Source organism: Cebidichthys violaceus, unplaced genomic scaffold, assembly GCF_023349555.1.
Source record: "Cebidichthys violaceus isolate CVI_PGR_0920_01 unplaced genomic scaffold, fCebVio1.0.p SCAF_30, whole genome shotgun sequence".
NCBI classification, from domain to species: Eukaryota; Metazoa; Chordata; class Actinopteri; order Perciformes; family Stichaeidae; genus Cebidichthys; species Cebidichthys violaceus.
Genome location: NW_027176484.1, coordinates 1,350,507 through 1,366,782, shown reverse-complemented (window position 1 = coordinate 1,366,782; position 16,276 = coordinate 1,350,507). Strand labels below are relative to the sequence as shown.

The following is a 16,276-nucleotide window of genomic DNA, read 5'->3' as shown; positions in this document are numbered from 1 at the left end:
AACAGACACACGTACTGCATATTTAAAACCAAAACTGTTCGGCTTCATTAAGACTAACGAGGGACTCTCGTGTTGTTACTTTATCAATTAAAACCTTCTCCTGAAGATGTCTTCGAATGTCTCAATGTGACGTGATGTGTCCGAGCATGTGTGCATCTGTCAGGGAGGATCAAAGTAGAACATATTTAATAAATCAGAGGGTTTTTTGGGGGGGGGGGGTTTAATGGAGTCGATAGAGGGAAACAAAAGGCCCATTGACGGTGACTCATGCAGCCGGTGTGGCCAGCTGCAGTCGGGGCAGGTCAAGGTGACTGAGGGCACGATGAGAAGAAAGATATTTAAGAGAGACGACTAACACCTGCTGAAAATATCTGACTTCACCCTATGAAGGAAAGACACGGGTCACTTTGTATCAGCTGGCGTGTCTGTAGATATTTGGGGAATACAGCATGAAACAAAGCTTTTTTTTTATAGCTTCTATTTCCACGTCACCTTATATTATGTTTGAATAATTATTTTTGAATAAATATAAACCAGCTATTTAGATATTTACATATACATTTAATAAATACATTTATGCATTCATTATTATTCAAAACATAGTTAAATACTGTATACATTAGACAAAATAAACACATTTAGGTGGAGTTAACATCCGTTAAACAAACAGAAAGCACAATCACAATAAGCCCCGCCCCTAAATCATGCTCCTCTTTATGGTCTGTTTGACTCTAAATGGACCATAATGTTCATAAATGAACATCATGCTGTATTGAAGAAGACTGTAAACTAGAGATTGAGACCATAAACTCATGTTTACAATGTTTACTGAGGGAATAAATCAAGAGAGAAGTAGAGTCATTTTAGACTAGACTTCTATACAACCAGAGGAGTCGCCCCCTGGTGGTCATTAGAGAGAATGCAGCTTTAACACATGAAGCATCAACTTCACTGGTCAGAACCGGAGGTTGCCGCCTGATGTAAACTTGTTTAACTGTTTATTTTTTTATATCTGATCTGTGTTGTAGATATTGCAAATAGCACACAGATAAGGAAGCTAAATTCAGGTTCATGATGTACGTGTGTTATCAAAACTTCACAACAACGACACTCTGAATTATGGGTAAAGTTGTGTTTCTGTTCCTCGTGTCACAAACTTCAGCAGAGGTTGAAAAGCGACGCGGATTAAGACGCTCGACTGTGTTGTCCAGGCCTGTCTTTACTACTCCATCTAGGATCAACCCCACCACCTTATTAGGTATAAGCAGCGACTGGCGGCCGTTGTTCCAAGCAGAGACCAGACCAGCACGTCTGCAAGAACATTTCAACTGTGGTGGAAAAAAAACACAACGAGCGAGAACATCTCACCTAAACAGACTACAGTTTCAAATAAATAACCACCGACAACCATAACAAACGCCTGGTGTTTGTTTGAGAGTTATTACTCTCAATTACACTGCTAAAAACTACTACTACACATGTATATCAGCTTCATGTCGTGTTTTTATTATTTTGTTTAATTAAAGAGATTTTAAAAAGAAGTTAATTTTTTTTTTTTAAGTTTTGCCCCAAAAATGTGACCATACCAATATTCTGTACTTTACCACGGACCCTGCTATTATGCTCCAGCAGCAACAATAAGTTCATTTACGTCTCCATACATGGTCGCATCAGCAGCGCCGTCTGTAATTACTGTTTACTGCAACCTCGGCTCCATTTATGGTGAAGCGTCTTGATCCGGTGGTGAGCAGCGAGTCTGTAATCTCAAGGATTCGCAGGCTGCTCATGAAGTTACTGTCACGGGTGAGAGGATTATTTAATTCCTGATTCGCTGTAAGGTCAGGATTTCACACACCGGTGAGTGGGCCTTTCGGCTTTAAATAGGAGCTTGACGGTAAGCGGGACAGTCGGAGACAGAAGAAATGTTGAATCGAGACACTTCTGTCTGCAGGTGTTCTCTACTCCCTTTTTCTTTGTTTTTCTTTAGGGGGATTTGGGAGGTTTTAGCCTCCCGAGGAGCACTTTATTGTTCATAAATGAAAACTACGCTCGGCTCCGCATGCGTTACTTTTAATAATGTCAACATTCAAGTTCGACCACAGCTCTGTTATTATGGCTGTTATGCATTAAAGCTTAATGTGGATGCTCACACACTTGATTAACGTGATTCAAAAATGTATTAGATCTTATTATAATGTTTATTAGGTTCAGTTCTAAATGAGTTTCTAGTTTATACGTATAACACTGTTACAATATAACATATGCAATGCAAAGTTAAAAACATTACTGGTACTTTACTTGAGTGTTTCCACTTGGTCAAAACTTTGTTCTGTTGTGGCACTTCATTGAATATGAATATTGCTCATTGATCTTCACTACACGTATCTGAAGGCTCCTCATACAACGGCTCATTTTCGTATTTTACGGAAAAAGGTTTTTCGAGCATTTTTCTACAAAAGTCCAGCAACACGCGTCAATTTTTTTCTGCACGTTACACAAATACAGTTTTTTCAAGATAAAATTCCGTTCTCACAAGGTGGCAACCTGATAAGGAAATCTTTAAACCTGCATTCTCTCTAATGTCCACCAGGGGGCGACTCCTCTGGTTGTATAGAAGTCTAGTCTAAAATGACTCTACTTCTCTCTTGATTTATTCCCTCAGTAAACATTGTAAACATGAGTTTATGGTCTCAATCTCTAGTTTCAAGTCTTCTTCAATACAGCATGATGTTCATTTAGTACATTATGGTCCATTTAGAGTCAAACAGACCATAAAGCAGGGGATGCTTTGGGGGCGGGGCTACACAGTGATTGACAGGTCACTGCCGCTACCAGAGACATATACATCGTCTCCACGCCACCATTCCAACTATGTTAACTTCTGTTCATTGGTTTGAAAAAAAACCCAATATGGTGACGACCGTAATCCAAGATGGCGTCAGGCTAAATCGCCGAACTCAAGGCTTCAAAACATCAGTCCATCAACCAACGGGTGACGTCACGATGACTACGTCCACTTCTTTTAAACGGTCTGTGGTTCTCAGAGGAGACAACACTCTGAAGTTTAGGAAAAGATCATGAAACACTGAGAACTTAAGTACGGACGTTACGTGACAAATCAATCAACGCTGATCTGTTGTCTCTATCGCGGCACGAACATCGGTCTCCAGGAGGAAACACCCGTTTTTGTTTGACCCATCTACCGTCCCCTTCCTCCTACCTTGTGTGGATGTTTGCCATCGTTATACTTCCTGGTTCATGATTACGTGGATCACATACAAATTCATTCGTAGGGATATCTACGAATTACAATGCATTCATTTTCGTAGGTATAGCAACTAATGCTGTATGAGAACGGCCTGCTACAGTGCTGAACAGTATAAACGCAAAATATATAATAACTTTTGATATTTAGGTACATACTGTACTTATTCACATGTTAAAAGGCATTACTTTTTTATAAGGAAAATGAGGAATGAGCCACCATAATAGCCATAAAGCAAATTGTTAAAGAATTATTTGTATAAAGATTTTAACAAATCCTCTCCCATCGTTCAGTGTATACTGCTACTATCCAGAAAGCAAAGGATTTATTTTTTTGTTAAAACAAATTTGGAGTTAAATGTTTTACGCCCAGCAACAACAACATTCTGCAGCACTAATAACTTGTATTAACGTGTTTAATAACGACGATATGAATAAACGCGGCCAGATATCGAGAAAGACGCAGGCGACCAGAGTAGATGTTTATCCGTCAGTCGTCTGCCAGATAAAACAGACCCAAAGGCCCCGGTGCTGGATCATTACAACACAATCACACATTAAATAAACACATTAAGCAACATTGTTAGTTAACGAGGAAACGCCAGCTCTTGAACTCTTACTGGCTGGAGTTCAACACAACGTCTCTTAATCCATCGAGGACTTTTTCTGCCAGGCTTCAACTCTCAAGATCAGTTACGGGATCGGGATCAAGGGCTTCTCGTGTCATGTTTAGCCTCGTATGCTAACTGGTGTTTTTCCCCCTCTGGGGACCGAGATGGGAAGATGATTGCACTGGTATACCCCCCCCCCCTGTTTTCCTCTCTTCGCTTCCTCCTCTATCTCCTCCTCCTGCTCCTCCTCCAGCGCTCGCAGGATAACATACCGCTTGCCTCTTGTTTGGATAAGTTAATGCTGAGATGTCAGCCTCGGATCTGATGTATACCACCTGCCTTGGCCTCCGGCTGACCTCGTACTCCAGCTCCCACTGCAGAGACATTCCAGTGCTTCTTTTCTGGAGGGGGCTGTGTTTACACTGCAACAGATTGCCTCTCTCTCTCTCTCTCTCTCTCTCTCTCTCTCTCCTTCATCACGGTGGACAGTGGAGGGCCTCTACATCCACGCTACGCTTGTGTCGCACGCAAAGCGAACCGTAAAGGAAGCGTTGAAGAGCGTCAACATGAAGTTTTGGACGTTAAATTCTAATAATATCCTAAATTCCCAGCAGACTGGAGATCTTCTTTTAGGCTTCAGCCTCAGGAGGGGAGAGGCCGAGCGGCTCCGGTCATCCAGATGCTGAGATCCTCCCACTCGACCCCCCGTGAGGAGCTCATGTGAACACCGTGACCTCACCGCGTCACGCCTTTTAAATGAATCAGCGCTGTTGATTTACAGTTTTATGTCCACGCAGTGCCGGGTTTTTTTTTTTTCTACGCCATCGAGCGATTTCACAACAACGTCGGAATGAAACCAAGAGAGTTCTGCTTTGAGCTTGTGGGCGCAGCGACCGTGATCTTGATCGTCATAGTTTAGATTAGTCTCTCGTTAAGTCAGACTTTATTCTCGTCTTGACCTTCCTATGAAATCAAACATGCTAATTGTTTTGACAAGTGACCCTTCAAGATCCCACGTCTCTGCAATATGTTCTAGTCTGTGACCAGTGAGTTTATCTGACTCATGTTAGCAAATATTGACTATTTTTATCCCCAACTCCCCAAATGCTCTTATTGAATCATTATCTGTAGATACTTTTTTTTTTTTTTATATTTGGCTGTTTTGAGATTGTTGAATTAGTTTTCCTGCAGTCAGTTTATTGTGAACCAGCTTTAAACCAACACTAATGGTTTGAGGCTCAGTAACTCTTCAAGTTCATTTTTTTTTAGATAAGATCTACAGTCTTTACATAATCTTACAGTCCGTGACGAATGGACAGAAACGTTTAATTTAACATGTCTCTAATTAAAAACAATGAGTCTGGTGGGTTGTGACATAATTGACAATAAATCTAAAACAATACAAAATGAAGGCGGAGAGATTTCGGGAATATTCCTTTTATAAAAGCACAGAGGGAGAAGAAGACGGGCACACGATCTGACGATCTTGCCCTCACAGTGGCCGTGTCATTACAGCACATGCTCCAGCATTAACAACAGCTGCTCTCAATCCAGTCATGACCACCTACAGAGATGTAGTACGTCCCAAAACATTACGCGTCAAAGGCGGGACGCCAACAAAATACCAGGATGTCCTACTCCATCCGGTCGCTTCTCTGGCTACTCTGACCCACAGTTCAAGGCCCCAAGTTACGACACATTAGTATCTCCCTGGTTGAAAAGCATCCAGCATGCAACAGTACATACCTGGTAAGGACAGCGCGTACTAAAAGTAAGAAGACTGAAACATTCACCACCTCATTCAAGTCTGCATGTCGGTGAATGAGCTGCGCGTTTAGTGTGTATTGGTTTGGATCCACTGTGACTACTGGCCTTAAAACCAAAATATAGTTTCCTAATCATGGTGCGAAGCTGTGCATTAAATATTAAAGAGCACCTTTTTTTAATGACTCATGCCAGAAGAAATGAACACTATCGCCATCCAGTGGTGAACAGAAGAAATAACACATTAAAGGGAATCATTAGGTATCAGACATACAGTACATTATTAATCTTTGAATATTATGATTTATACTGAAACTAAATGAATAATCTCATAGTTCTATTATTTTCCCTTGTCTGGAAACATGGATTCTATTTTTATTTAAAGTGTTTAATTTTTTTGCTTTAAAACAATTCCTCAAAGACAGAAAACTAAAACTAGATCCAAAGTTCTGGTACTGACTGTGCCTCTGTTTCGACGCGTTACTGATCTCGTTTAGCGTCTGTGAGATTTTGATGCTTTAGATCAAATTTCACCTCGTTGTTCACAATAAATGTAACTCTTTGAACTTTTAAACTCAGTTTGAACTTCAGTTTCTGTCTAAAATTCACATTGTGTGAACATTTTGTGGCGCCGCTTCAATTATTGGAAATACAGAATCACGTTTATATGATTAAAACCTGGAGGCTGAGTGTGAGCTGTATTAGGAAACAAATGCATTGAGTTAAATTACAAAAACAAAACATTTCTGGCTCTTTAGAGTCACCATGTTAATGTGAAGCTGCAACCACAGGACTGACGGCTCCATCATGTGGTGATAATTATATATATATATATATATATATATATATATATATATATATATATATATCTCTCTCTCTCTTTCTATTGGCATACTTTAAGACCAGCTGAGGCTAAAACATCGGTGCTGCTATTAAGTGATATAAAACTTGAAGGATGAGTAAAGAAGAATTAATTTTGGGGACTGAAGTTCATGGTAGTTGAATTATTTTGAACAGCTGTTAAAAGAGTGGTTTTTTTTTTTTTTTTACTTCTGTATAAAATTTGTTTTTAACTAAAAACACGTCTCTTCCTCTTGTGACAAGGATACAGACAACAACAACAACAACAACACGTCCGTCAGTTTCCAAACTTTTAATGTAAAAGACAAAACAAATACAGGATTCGGTGACGGGAGGGAAAGAATAACTCGTATTTTGCTCATTTGTCCTTCTCCTTCTGCTCCTTCTCCTTCTTCTCCTTCTCAGCCTTGGCCTCCTCGGCCTCGTGCCGCTTGATGAGTTCCTCGACTTCCTTCTGCTTCAGCACTTTGATCTTTGTTTTCCCGTCTTCTCGTGTCAGAGTGGCAATTTCCACTGAAACGGTTAAAAACAGAACAGCTTTGTGTTATTTGAATGAGCAGCTACACCCTAGAAGATCTTTAGCAGCATGCAGTAATAACACATTCTGGTGTTTATTACAGAGCGACTGTTATAGTACATATAGATAGAAGTATGAAGAGTACAGAGCCCTCACTGACATGACTAGTCGGCGTTATTCTGTAGTACTACTGTAGTACTGTACTCTCTGCAGTACGGATACACACAAACATTTCATTATCTTCACTACATTTTACTCCAGTTATGAAACTAATCTGTGTCACAGCCATCATTTTGATATTTATTTAGGGAAAATTAATGATTATATTAATCAGGAATGAAAAAAAATAACAATAATCGATAAATTAGTCGTTCGGGCTTGACTTCAACATTGCTTTCCTAACTTTTTAAAACAAAATTTAACAAATAAATACATCTCTATGTGAATTTACGTAAATGTCTAAGAAAACATTACTGCACTACATCTTTAAATAGAAAACAGTTATTATATGAATGTTGTTTATTGCTCCTTTAAACAGGACTTAAGATTCCAGGATATAAAGCATATAAACATAGAACTGAATTGAATAGATCCGGTATCGGTGCGTCTCTATCCTATCGGTAACACATTTACATTTTCTCCAGAGCTCATGAGCTGCTCAGATTTAGGAGTTCTGAATGTCACCTTTCTCCGCTGACAGCTTGCTGACGTCCATCGTCTTGTTGAGGACTTTGACGGCCAGAGCCAGAGCCGAGGACAGACTCATCTCGCCCTCCTTGAAGTCCTGCTTCAGCATGGACACGGCAGACTGAGGGCCGAGAGGACAGCATGTCAAATACAGCGGAAGAGTATGGAAACAATTACTATATATACACATGGGAATAGTCCGGTATAATAAAGGTTCAAACTTACAGCGCTGTTGTTGCCGATACAGGTTGCCTTCCAGCCTCCATAGTTGCCACTTGGGTCACTCTGGTACAACTGGAAGCCGTAGTGTTTGTCCCAGCCCATGTAGAGCAGAGAAACACCAAACGGCCTCTTACCTGTCAAGACAGACCACCCGGCTGTTACACAAAGTCTAACATCCACCTGTGTTTCTACACACAGATGAGAGGTAATGTAGCTCGTTCGCTAATATGAAATCTTAACAGGTGTTGCAGATGTTCCTAGACACGGAAACTACTGCGCAACTCGCCTCCAAACTGCGTGTACGCTTGCTTGATGTCACACAGGGCCGTCACCAGCTGCTCGCAGGGTATTGGCTCCTGGTACTGCAACAAATACCTGAAGAAGAAGAAGAAGAAACGGGTGAACTGGACAAATAGGTAGAAACTGAAGCGTGCGCATTTAGCGAAGTTCATGAAGATTACCGTTCAACGGGTTGGTTAGCAGTTGGGACATCATTTCAGTCCCTCTGAAACTCACCTCTGTGCAATCAGCCGTAGCTCATTTGTCAGGACATTAGCATCGGATGTGATCCCAGCGACACTGCAGGCCAAGTCACTGTAAAAGAAAACCACACGAGAGATCGACGTTGAAGGTTTTTCACGGTGAGAACGGGCCACATCCTGGGCGTTGAAGAGTCCTCGATTCACTCACTCGTTGAGCTTGTAGATCTTCTCAGAGAAGAAAACCTCGTCGAGCAGTTTGTGGATGTTGCGTCTCTCTGCTGCTAACAGCACTCCATCATTGGCCAGGATCCCCAGACAGGTTCCAGCGTGACCGATGGCCTCCATCGCATACTCCACCTGATAGAGGCGTCCTGCAAAATACAGTCACAGAAGTATTGTGAGATTATGTATTGACGTGGCTGGAAATGAACTGCAACCTTGTATATCTAAAGCACACCGGTAAATGGAAGAAGCGAAGTAGCTGGATAAAATAATAGTAATTTAAGGTCCATTCACTGGACTTTCTTTAGAGCTTTCAGGTGCATGTCATGGCCTGCATCTGTGAAGGTTTTCTCAACTGTAATTCACTGATGAGGGCCATGAAATCAGATTAAAAAGTCAAGCTACTGTTACCACGGTCAAGAATAACTGTTTAGCTCAAATTAGGCATCCTGTGAGAAAGTCTGACCTTAATCTCTTTAACACTTTGCAGGTCATTAACCCGTAAAATCATGGAAAAGCAGTGATCAGCTCAAACAGCTTAACATTTGACAAGTTTGGCAAATACCAAAGTATCTACCATGTCAATAGACGCCACATTTATAGAGGACATTGCATGATGTAATGCACACGAGGTATATGATTTGCAATGTAATGAATTGGTTCATTAATAATGTAAAAAAAAACAAAAAAAAAGTGGTAAAAAAAAAACAACAAAACTTGCCTTCTGGAGAAAATATGGTTGTTCTGGAATCATATCTACGAGACTAAATAAAGATAAAAACAGGTATTAGCTGACAGAAACAAGCAGGAGCATACTAGGAACATACGTGATATTCGAGACGAGTACAACAGCTACTTACCATCTTTACCCGTCGCTCAAACTGTCCTGCAAAACAAAACAAAAGTTATAATTTCATGGAGCAAACCAGCAGAAACCAAAGAAGAAGAACGTTTCTGGGTCAATTGGACACGGAAATGAATATGCTAACTTACAACAACAACAGTACGTATCGTTTACGACCCACTTTTGCCTCTGTGCATGACAGCTAAAGCTAGCAGCTAAGCTAACTGCTGCTGAACAGAATGAATCTGCAATATCTGAGCATGCTAGTTCGCTAGCATGCTAGCCACGGAGCTAGCTCATAATAAAGACAGTTCCTCTGACTGGACACAATCAAACTGTGCTTACACTCTAATATAGTGGTGGAATAAAACAATATTTTAGTGAATTATAAAATACGAATACATTACCTTACGTGAAAATAGGTCTACGTTAGCGTAGTTGTCCACAGACCGAGAGGTTTAGCTACTACTTTCAGTTTGAAGCTCCTCTCACACTCACACACACACCGGTATGACCCGCCTTACTCGGCCTCTGATTGGCTAATACTCGTTGCTCTCATTGGCTAGATTGTTTTTTCTTCTTCTTCTCTAATTTAATTGGCGAATCGCAACAAACTTGAATAGGTACATACCGCCACCTACTGTACCGGAGTGTGCCGTTTCAGAGTAAAAGTGTCATCACTGTTCTAAAGGATACAAATCATAATAATACAAATATAGTATTAATAATAATAATAATAATATGGTTGGATTGGTTTGGATTCAACCCACAGTTTAAGCGTATGGAGCGGTTGAAAGCGATATAACCTTGACCTATAGGGAGCAGCAATGTACATTTGAAGCATTGACGCATGCCGGATTTTCAAAAGAAGAAGAAGAAGAAGCTCTGCTGTCGTGTCATTGGTTGTTTCAGCAACATGCCGTTTGAATGGGAACCGGAAGTAAGCTGACTAGCAAGAAGGTACCTAACTCGTAACGTCGTTACAGTAATATATAAATATATATACACACACATAAGCAACTGAATACGATACTCAGAATTGTATATTCTTTTAATCGGCTGATTGACACGATTTTCAAAGTCTGACATACATTACGCACGTGACCTTGTAATAAACATCTTTCCGAAAAGGTAAGTGCTTGCTAATCACACCGATGCTAATGCTACATACCCTCAGGGCTAGCTCGGTGTTAGCTATCACGAGCATTAGCCACACTAGCATGTTGACAACAAGGCACATTATTTTAATGAAACACCCGGTGTTATCGTTGTTTTGACTCACTTTGTTTTGGTTTTAATACGAAGTGTTATTAGCTACACATACGCTCTGGAACACGGTGTCCTCTGTCCCCGGTGTGGCCACTGGGGGTCAAGTACAAACTGGTGTCGTTAAGGTGTTCAGCTACTGGGAGACCAGTAAAAGCGACATCTGTAATAGGACGGCGACAGCACCGACATGGCCGATTGGATCATTGCAATCATGGCAGTTAGCTTTGGTTTTCTTGCAGCATGACTTTTGAACTCTTACATAATGATAACTGGAGATCAATAGTATTCGCTCAAGGAGAAGACAATGTCAGGCCATGCTGCCGGTAGGCAGCAGGGGGTCGAGCGATATCAGGAGGTATAAATAAAGAGGATATCATCTGTCAGAGAGTTGTAAATAGCTTGTGATACTAATTATCATTTCAATATCAGTGTTGCAAATCGATGAGCAATGACACACATTGGATTTGCTGTATGATGTTTGCATTAATGTAATGAATCCACCAGCCAGTATGCAAGTAGCAATAGTAGTGTCAAACTACAATTTCCAAGGTAAACGATGAACTTCCACTTCCCAGTAAAATAGATAAATAAAGTGGTTTCCTGACCGTGCTGTTGTGTATGCAGGAATCAGTCTGATGTGGGGGCGCCTACAGCTGTCAGGATGCAGCAGAAAAGGAACATCCAGATCATCGAGTGGGAGGACCTCGACAAAAGGAAGTTCTACTCCTTCGGGGTGTTCATGACGATGACCATCCGGGCCACCGTCTACCCGGCCACGCTCATCCGCACTCGGCTGCAGGTGCAGAGGGGCACGTCCCTCTACGGCGGCACCTTCGACGCCTTCTTCAAGATCCTGCGGGCGGAGGGCGTCCGGGGCCTTTACCGCGGCTTCATGGTCAACACCCTCACGCTCATCTCGGGCCAGGCTTACATAACCACCTACGAGCTGGTGAGGAAGTACGTCTCCCAGTATTCCGAGGACAACACGGTCAAGTCGCTGGTGGCGGGCGGCTCGGCCTCCCTGGTGGCTCAGACCATCACCGTTCCGATAGATGTGGTCTCTCAGCAGCTCATGATGCAGGGCCAAGGGGAGCAGCTCACGCGCTTCCGACTCAATTCCAACACAGAGGCGGGAAAGTCCAAGAAAGTGTTCGGCCAAACCAGGAACATTATGGCTCAGATTTTTGCTGCCGATGGTTTACGGGGCTTCTACAGGGGATATGTTGCTTCCCTCCTCACTTACATCCCAAACAGTGCTGTCTGGTGGCCTTTCTATCATTTTTATGCAGGTAAATGGCTGAAACGCATGTTTTCTAAACTTCCAAGCACTATTTGCACCTTTTTAAAGACCTTGTTTGGCCACGTCTTCAGTGTGTCGGTCTGTGTTCCCGGTGCATTCATACATCTACAGTGAGAACGAACCACCAGTCTTTGCCTCGGGGTTAATCGAGTGTCTTTAATGTTCTACAGAGCAACTCTCTAAACTGGCTCCCAGCGACTGCCCTCATCTGCTTCTACAAGCCATGGCCGGACCTCTAGCGGCTGCTACTGCCTCAACTGTGACCAACCCAATGGATGTGGTCCGAGCCAGAGTGCAGGTATTCACGGTGCATCCGTCAGGCCGGAGCGTGAGGCCGCCGGCGGCTCACAGATCATCGAGTTTCTGGTGCAGAGAGCGTCAAAACGCTCGCCGCAAAGCTCAAAGTCTGTGTTTGGTCAGATGTTTCTCAATAGCTCGAGTTACAAACGTTAATGATTAGTCAGCTTTCTTAATAAGTGTGTATAATAAGTGACTGTATCACTCGTCTATAACTTGCGTAGCAGGGAAGCTTTTCCTGTCCAGAGAAAGAAAGCAAAAGTTGTGCCGCAGTGACCGGTTCTGCATGATAAAACAGTTCACTAAGTTGCTCCTTCAATGACGAGTCAACGGCCAAAATGAATAGATAATGAGGAGTATTAATAATAGAATGAATGTACAAAAGCGAGGCTGTACCCTGAAGGCTGAACATGAACATACTTCGCCTCAGTCTGAAATGTTAACGCACATATTTTAGACCTACATGTGGAAATCAAGACGGCTGTTTTCTACATCACTGCTGCTGAAAATAACCAACATTGTGCATGTTGTCATCACAAAATTCGACACATTGCGTCTAAAAATGAATCGGAATGAATTGAACTCGACGTACGTCGTCAGGCGGTTGAGTCTAACGTACTTGTGTGTGCTTGTTGTTTAGGTTGAAGGGAGGTCTTCAGTCGTGGAGACCTTCAGGCAGCTGATCAGAGAGGAGGGCTGCTGGGGGATGACCAAAGGACTGTCGGCGCGCATCATCTCCTCCACGCCCACGGCCATCGTCATGGTGGTCGGCTACGAGACGCTAAAGAAGCTGAGTTTGCGACCGGAGCTGGTGGACTCGAGACACTGGTAGACCTGCGCACACCTGATGCGGACCACCGTTTTAGCCCCCCCCCCCTCCCGAGTTAGACTTCCTGTGAAAACACTGGATGAAAGAAAGGTTTATTTAAAATACCAACCTGGAATCAGACCACTGAAACATTAATTACTGAGACACTGAACTTGTGTTCATACCAACATATTAGTTGCAGACCCAGGTTCACGTTTTAACACGGCTGCTTAACGGGGTCGGCGCTTTTTAATGCAACTGAAAGCAGGTAACAAGATTTTAACACGGGAGCGATTCATTTCACTCTCTCTACAATCAGGTTGACGCATGTTTGCTGTGGATTAAAGTGGGATTGGTGGTTACTGTGTTTGTGCCGTCACAAAGCAAAGCGGTGTTGGGCCCAGAACTGGTTCTGATCAGTGGTTCAGAGAACACACACATCTTTTGATTTCTCTCTGTTTGTTTCCTCACTGGCTTCTATGTCGAGATCTTTTCCTTTGGCCTTTTGTTGATGTTTTTTAAATCGCTGCCTTCATAGTGTGATCAAGACAAACTATCTGCTCTTTGCTTTTGGTGAATGTGTGTGAGGAGAGAAGTAGGTGTTTATCATGACAAGCCTCTGTGTTGTAGGTGTATTCTCTTGACCCTTCGCTAAGTCCCGCCCCTCCAACGCAGATTGGCCAATCGTAGCGCAGCGTCAACCAGCTCCGACCGGGGCTCCGACAGCTCTCCGTCTCCGCTCCTCGGACTCTCACCGATGGCGTCAGATGTTCCTCATGTTCCTCACGTTCAGGCTGGTTTAGTGGAGCTCGTCGTGGTTAAACGTTGTGTCACAGAGATACTCGTTACCCGGAGAGGTTGGGAGGAGATATGCGCTAATAAAACGTTAAAAAAACCTGTGGAGCGAAACATTAGCAGAGTATGTTAGCACACCATTGCTACGCTAGCTCCTGAGGGTATACCGAATGCGCTTGAGCTTTTCGATGATTGTAACCGAGTTCCTTAGTTTCGTCGTCTTCTGTCTGGATCTCACTTTAACTCTGATCTGTAGCTTCTGTCTGTTAAATCAGTTTGACGTCATGGATTTATCCTTCAAACACATCTTGTAGATTCTCCTCTCAGCCTCTCTTTTTCAAAAGTTAGACGATATGTATTCAGGAAGTGCAGTTAGTGACAGTGTGGGCTCCACGGTACCGCAGCTCTGACAGCATGATGGCGTAGCAGCGGGGGGGCGGGGCTTAAAGAAGGGTCCATTTACTGTTGTCGTGTGCGCTGCGCAAACCGAGAAATATATGTCTTGGCAACTTCCATGCAAAAAGAAGCAGGTGAGTAAATGACGTGGTGAACGGGTGAAGAGAGACAGTGAAGTGAGCAGAGCCGATGCCGTTTCCCTCTTGTGACGGTAAACGTTTGAGTGCAATAGTGAGTTTAATCCTTTTCAGCACAAAATGTGATTTGTGTATTTCTTGTCGATTGTGTAAATAATGTGTCTTAAAGGAATGCATTACACCTAATTTATTCTCTTCATGTTTTTTGGGGGGGATCATGACCACAGAAGTGTCTCCACTTTAAGATTTTTCTTTGATTTGTTTAAGATGAGTGTCGTGGCTCTTTCAGTTTGTTGCTTTTGTAACTAGGCTTTTTAGGAAAAAAGGTGAAAATAAAATGTTAAGTTTTGAAAATTAGATGTTATTTAATATTCGATGTTGCCGCTTTGGGTATTTTCATCAAAGGGGGGGAATGTTTCAAGCCAAAACGTTTTAAAAGGTAAATGTTTTACAGTAAAATGTTTTAAAGGTAAAACGTCCAGCAGGGTCTTATTGATAACATTTGTATGCAGATGAATAATTGAAGTCAATTGAACAGAGATTTTTTTAGAATAAAATGATCACTTTTCCTAAAACATCTCATAAGATAAAGAGTTAGTTTAAATGAAGCCATAACGTCTTTATCGTATTTTCTCAAGTCATCGATCTGCTCAGGGCCATGTAGAAATGTGTTATTCATGTTTAGGGGACAGCTGATGAATCTGGAACACCTCAGAGATTCATTTAAACTTCTTCAGGGCAAATATCCTTTTAACGGTTTTACTAAAACCGAACGACTGATTTAAGTTTTACACTGAACAACTGCTGGGTTCATTTCCTAAATTCAACTCATCGTTAAAAACAACCACGCTTCATTCAAACTGGACAGAAACAAAAGTAAAACTCACCAGACACGTTTAGTTCATCCTCTGGATCCTGAAGACGACGTCGTTGAGGACAGCATCCAACAAAACACTGCCCTCGCTGACATTCATTACATTTGAATAAATGATTGAATAAACAGTATTATTTCAAATGAAACAGATACAGATACTAAGTGAATTAACTTAAAACACTTGTAAAACGTGTCACACCTTAAAGGAACAGTGTGTATATCACCAGAGTGAGCCGTTCATAATGCACATCTCTTGTCCTCAGGGAGAGAACTCTGGAGGATCAATGCTTTACCTAATAGGCATGTTGCTTAAAAACAGTAAAAAAAAAAAGATAAATTAACGTGTTTCTTTGATGTTCTCCTAACTGTGGGGCGACAGTACGTCTTATTGAAGGTGGCACTAAAGGATAAGAAGTACCGTCTAGATTACTAGATCCTAACCCTTCAAAAGGTCGTATCTCATCAGGACTCGTCATATCAGAAAAGTAGATTTTTATCTCGAAATAGAGGAAATATATCCGGTGTTCTGTGATACTTTTTGGAGGTTTTACTTTATTGCCCTTGCATTCTCATAAAACGGTGGTGAGTAAAACTTACAGACCATTAAACATACTTGGAAAAAAAGTAACCGTGCCCGATTTAAAGTCAGATTAAACCTTTCAGAGCCATAAAAACACCAGAAGTATTGAACATAAATGTTAAAAGTCTTACTTTTCATCAACAGGGCGATAGATGGCAGCAGAGCGCTCTCAACGCTCGTCACACGTCCTCAAACTTTCCTTTTTTTTCTCTTTTTTTTCTTCTCTTAAATAAAATCCAACAGATAAATGGACAGATGACTGAAACAAACAAGGAGGCCTGGTGAAGCCTGGGACGCTTCACGGTGGGCTGACGGATCGCTCCCCCCTCGGCTCTGTACATTAATT

General features: G+C 42.0%; 2 protein-coding genes across 3 annotated transcripts; one reads left to right on the top strand and one right to left on the bottom strand.

The window, feature by feature from the left end:
- Positions 1 to 6,777: 6,777 nt before the first annotated feature.
- LOC137882197 (proteasome subunit alpha type-4) lies at positions 6,778 to 9,986 on the bottom strand. The gene is made up of 9 exons (XM_068724364.1): positions 9,882 to 9,986; positions 9,491 to 9,516; positions 9,352 to 9,394; positions 8,617 to 8,779; positions 8,443 to 8,520; positions 8,213 to 8,301; positions 7,930 to 8,060; positions 7,702 to 7,825; positions 6,778 to 7,013 (listed from the first exon to the last, which is right to left on the bottom strand). The coding sequence occupies exons 2-9, from the start codon at positions 9,491 to 9,493 to the stop codon at positions 6,859 to 6,861; spliced, it is 786 nt and encodes a 261-aa protein (XP_068580465.1). The 5' UTR covers positions 9,494 to 9,516; positions 9,882 to 9,986; the 3' UTR covers positions 6,778 to 6,858.
- A 416-nt stretch (positions 9,987 to 10,402) lies between these two features.
- On the top strand, positions 10,403 to 14,662 carry slc25a44b (solute carrier family 25 member 44b). Of its 2 annotated transcripts, none has more exons than XM_068724259.1 (4): positions 10,403 to 10,434; positions 11,368 to 12,032; positions 12,214 to 12,341; positions 12,981 to 14,662. In XM_068724259.1, the coding sequence occupies exons 2-4, from the start codon at positions 11,405 to 11,407 to the stop codon at positions 13,170 to 13,172; spliced, it is 948 nt and encodes a 315-aa protein (XP_068580360.1). In that variant the 5' UTR covers positions 10,403 to 10,434; positions 11,368 to 11,404; the 3' UTR covers positions 13,173 to 14,662. The 2 variants fall into 2 exon arrangements, with proteins under 2 accessions (XP_068580360.1, XP_068580359.1); XM_068724258.1 differs by having other exon boundaries at positions 10,415 to 10,605.
- The last annotated feature ends 1,614 nt before the right edge of the window (positions 14,663 to 16,276 follow it).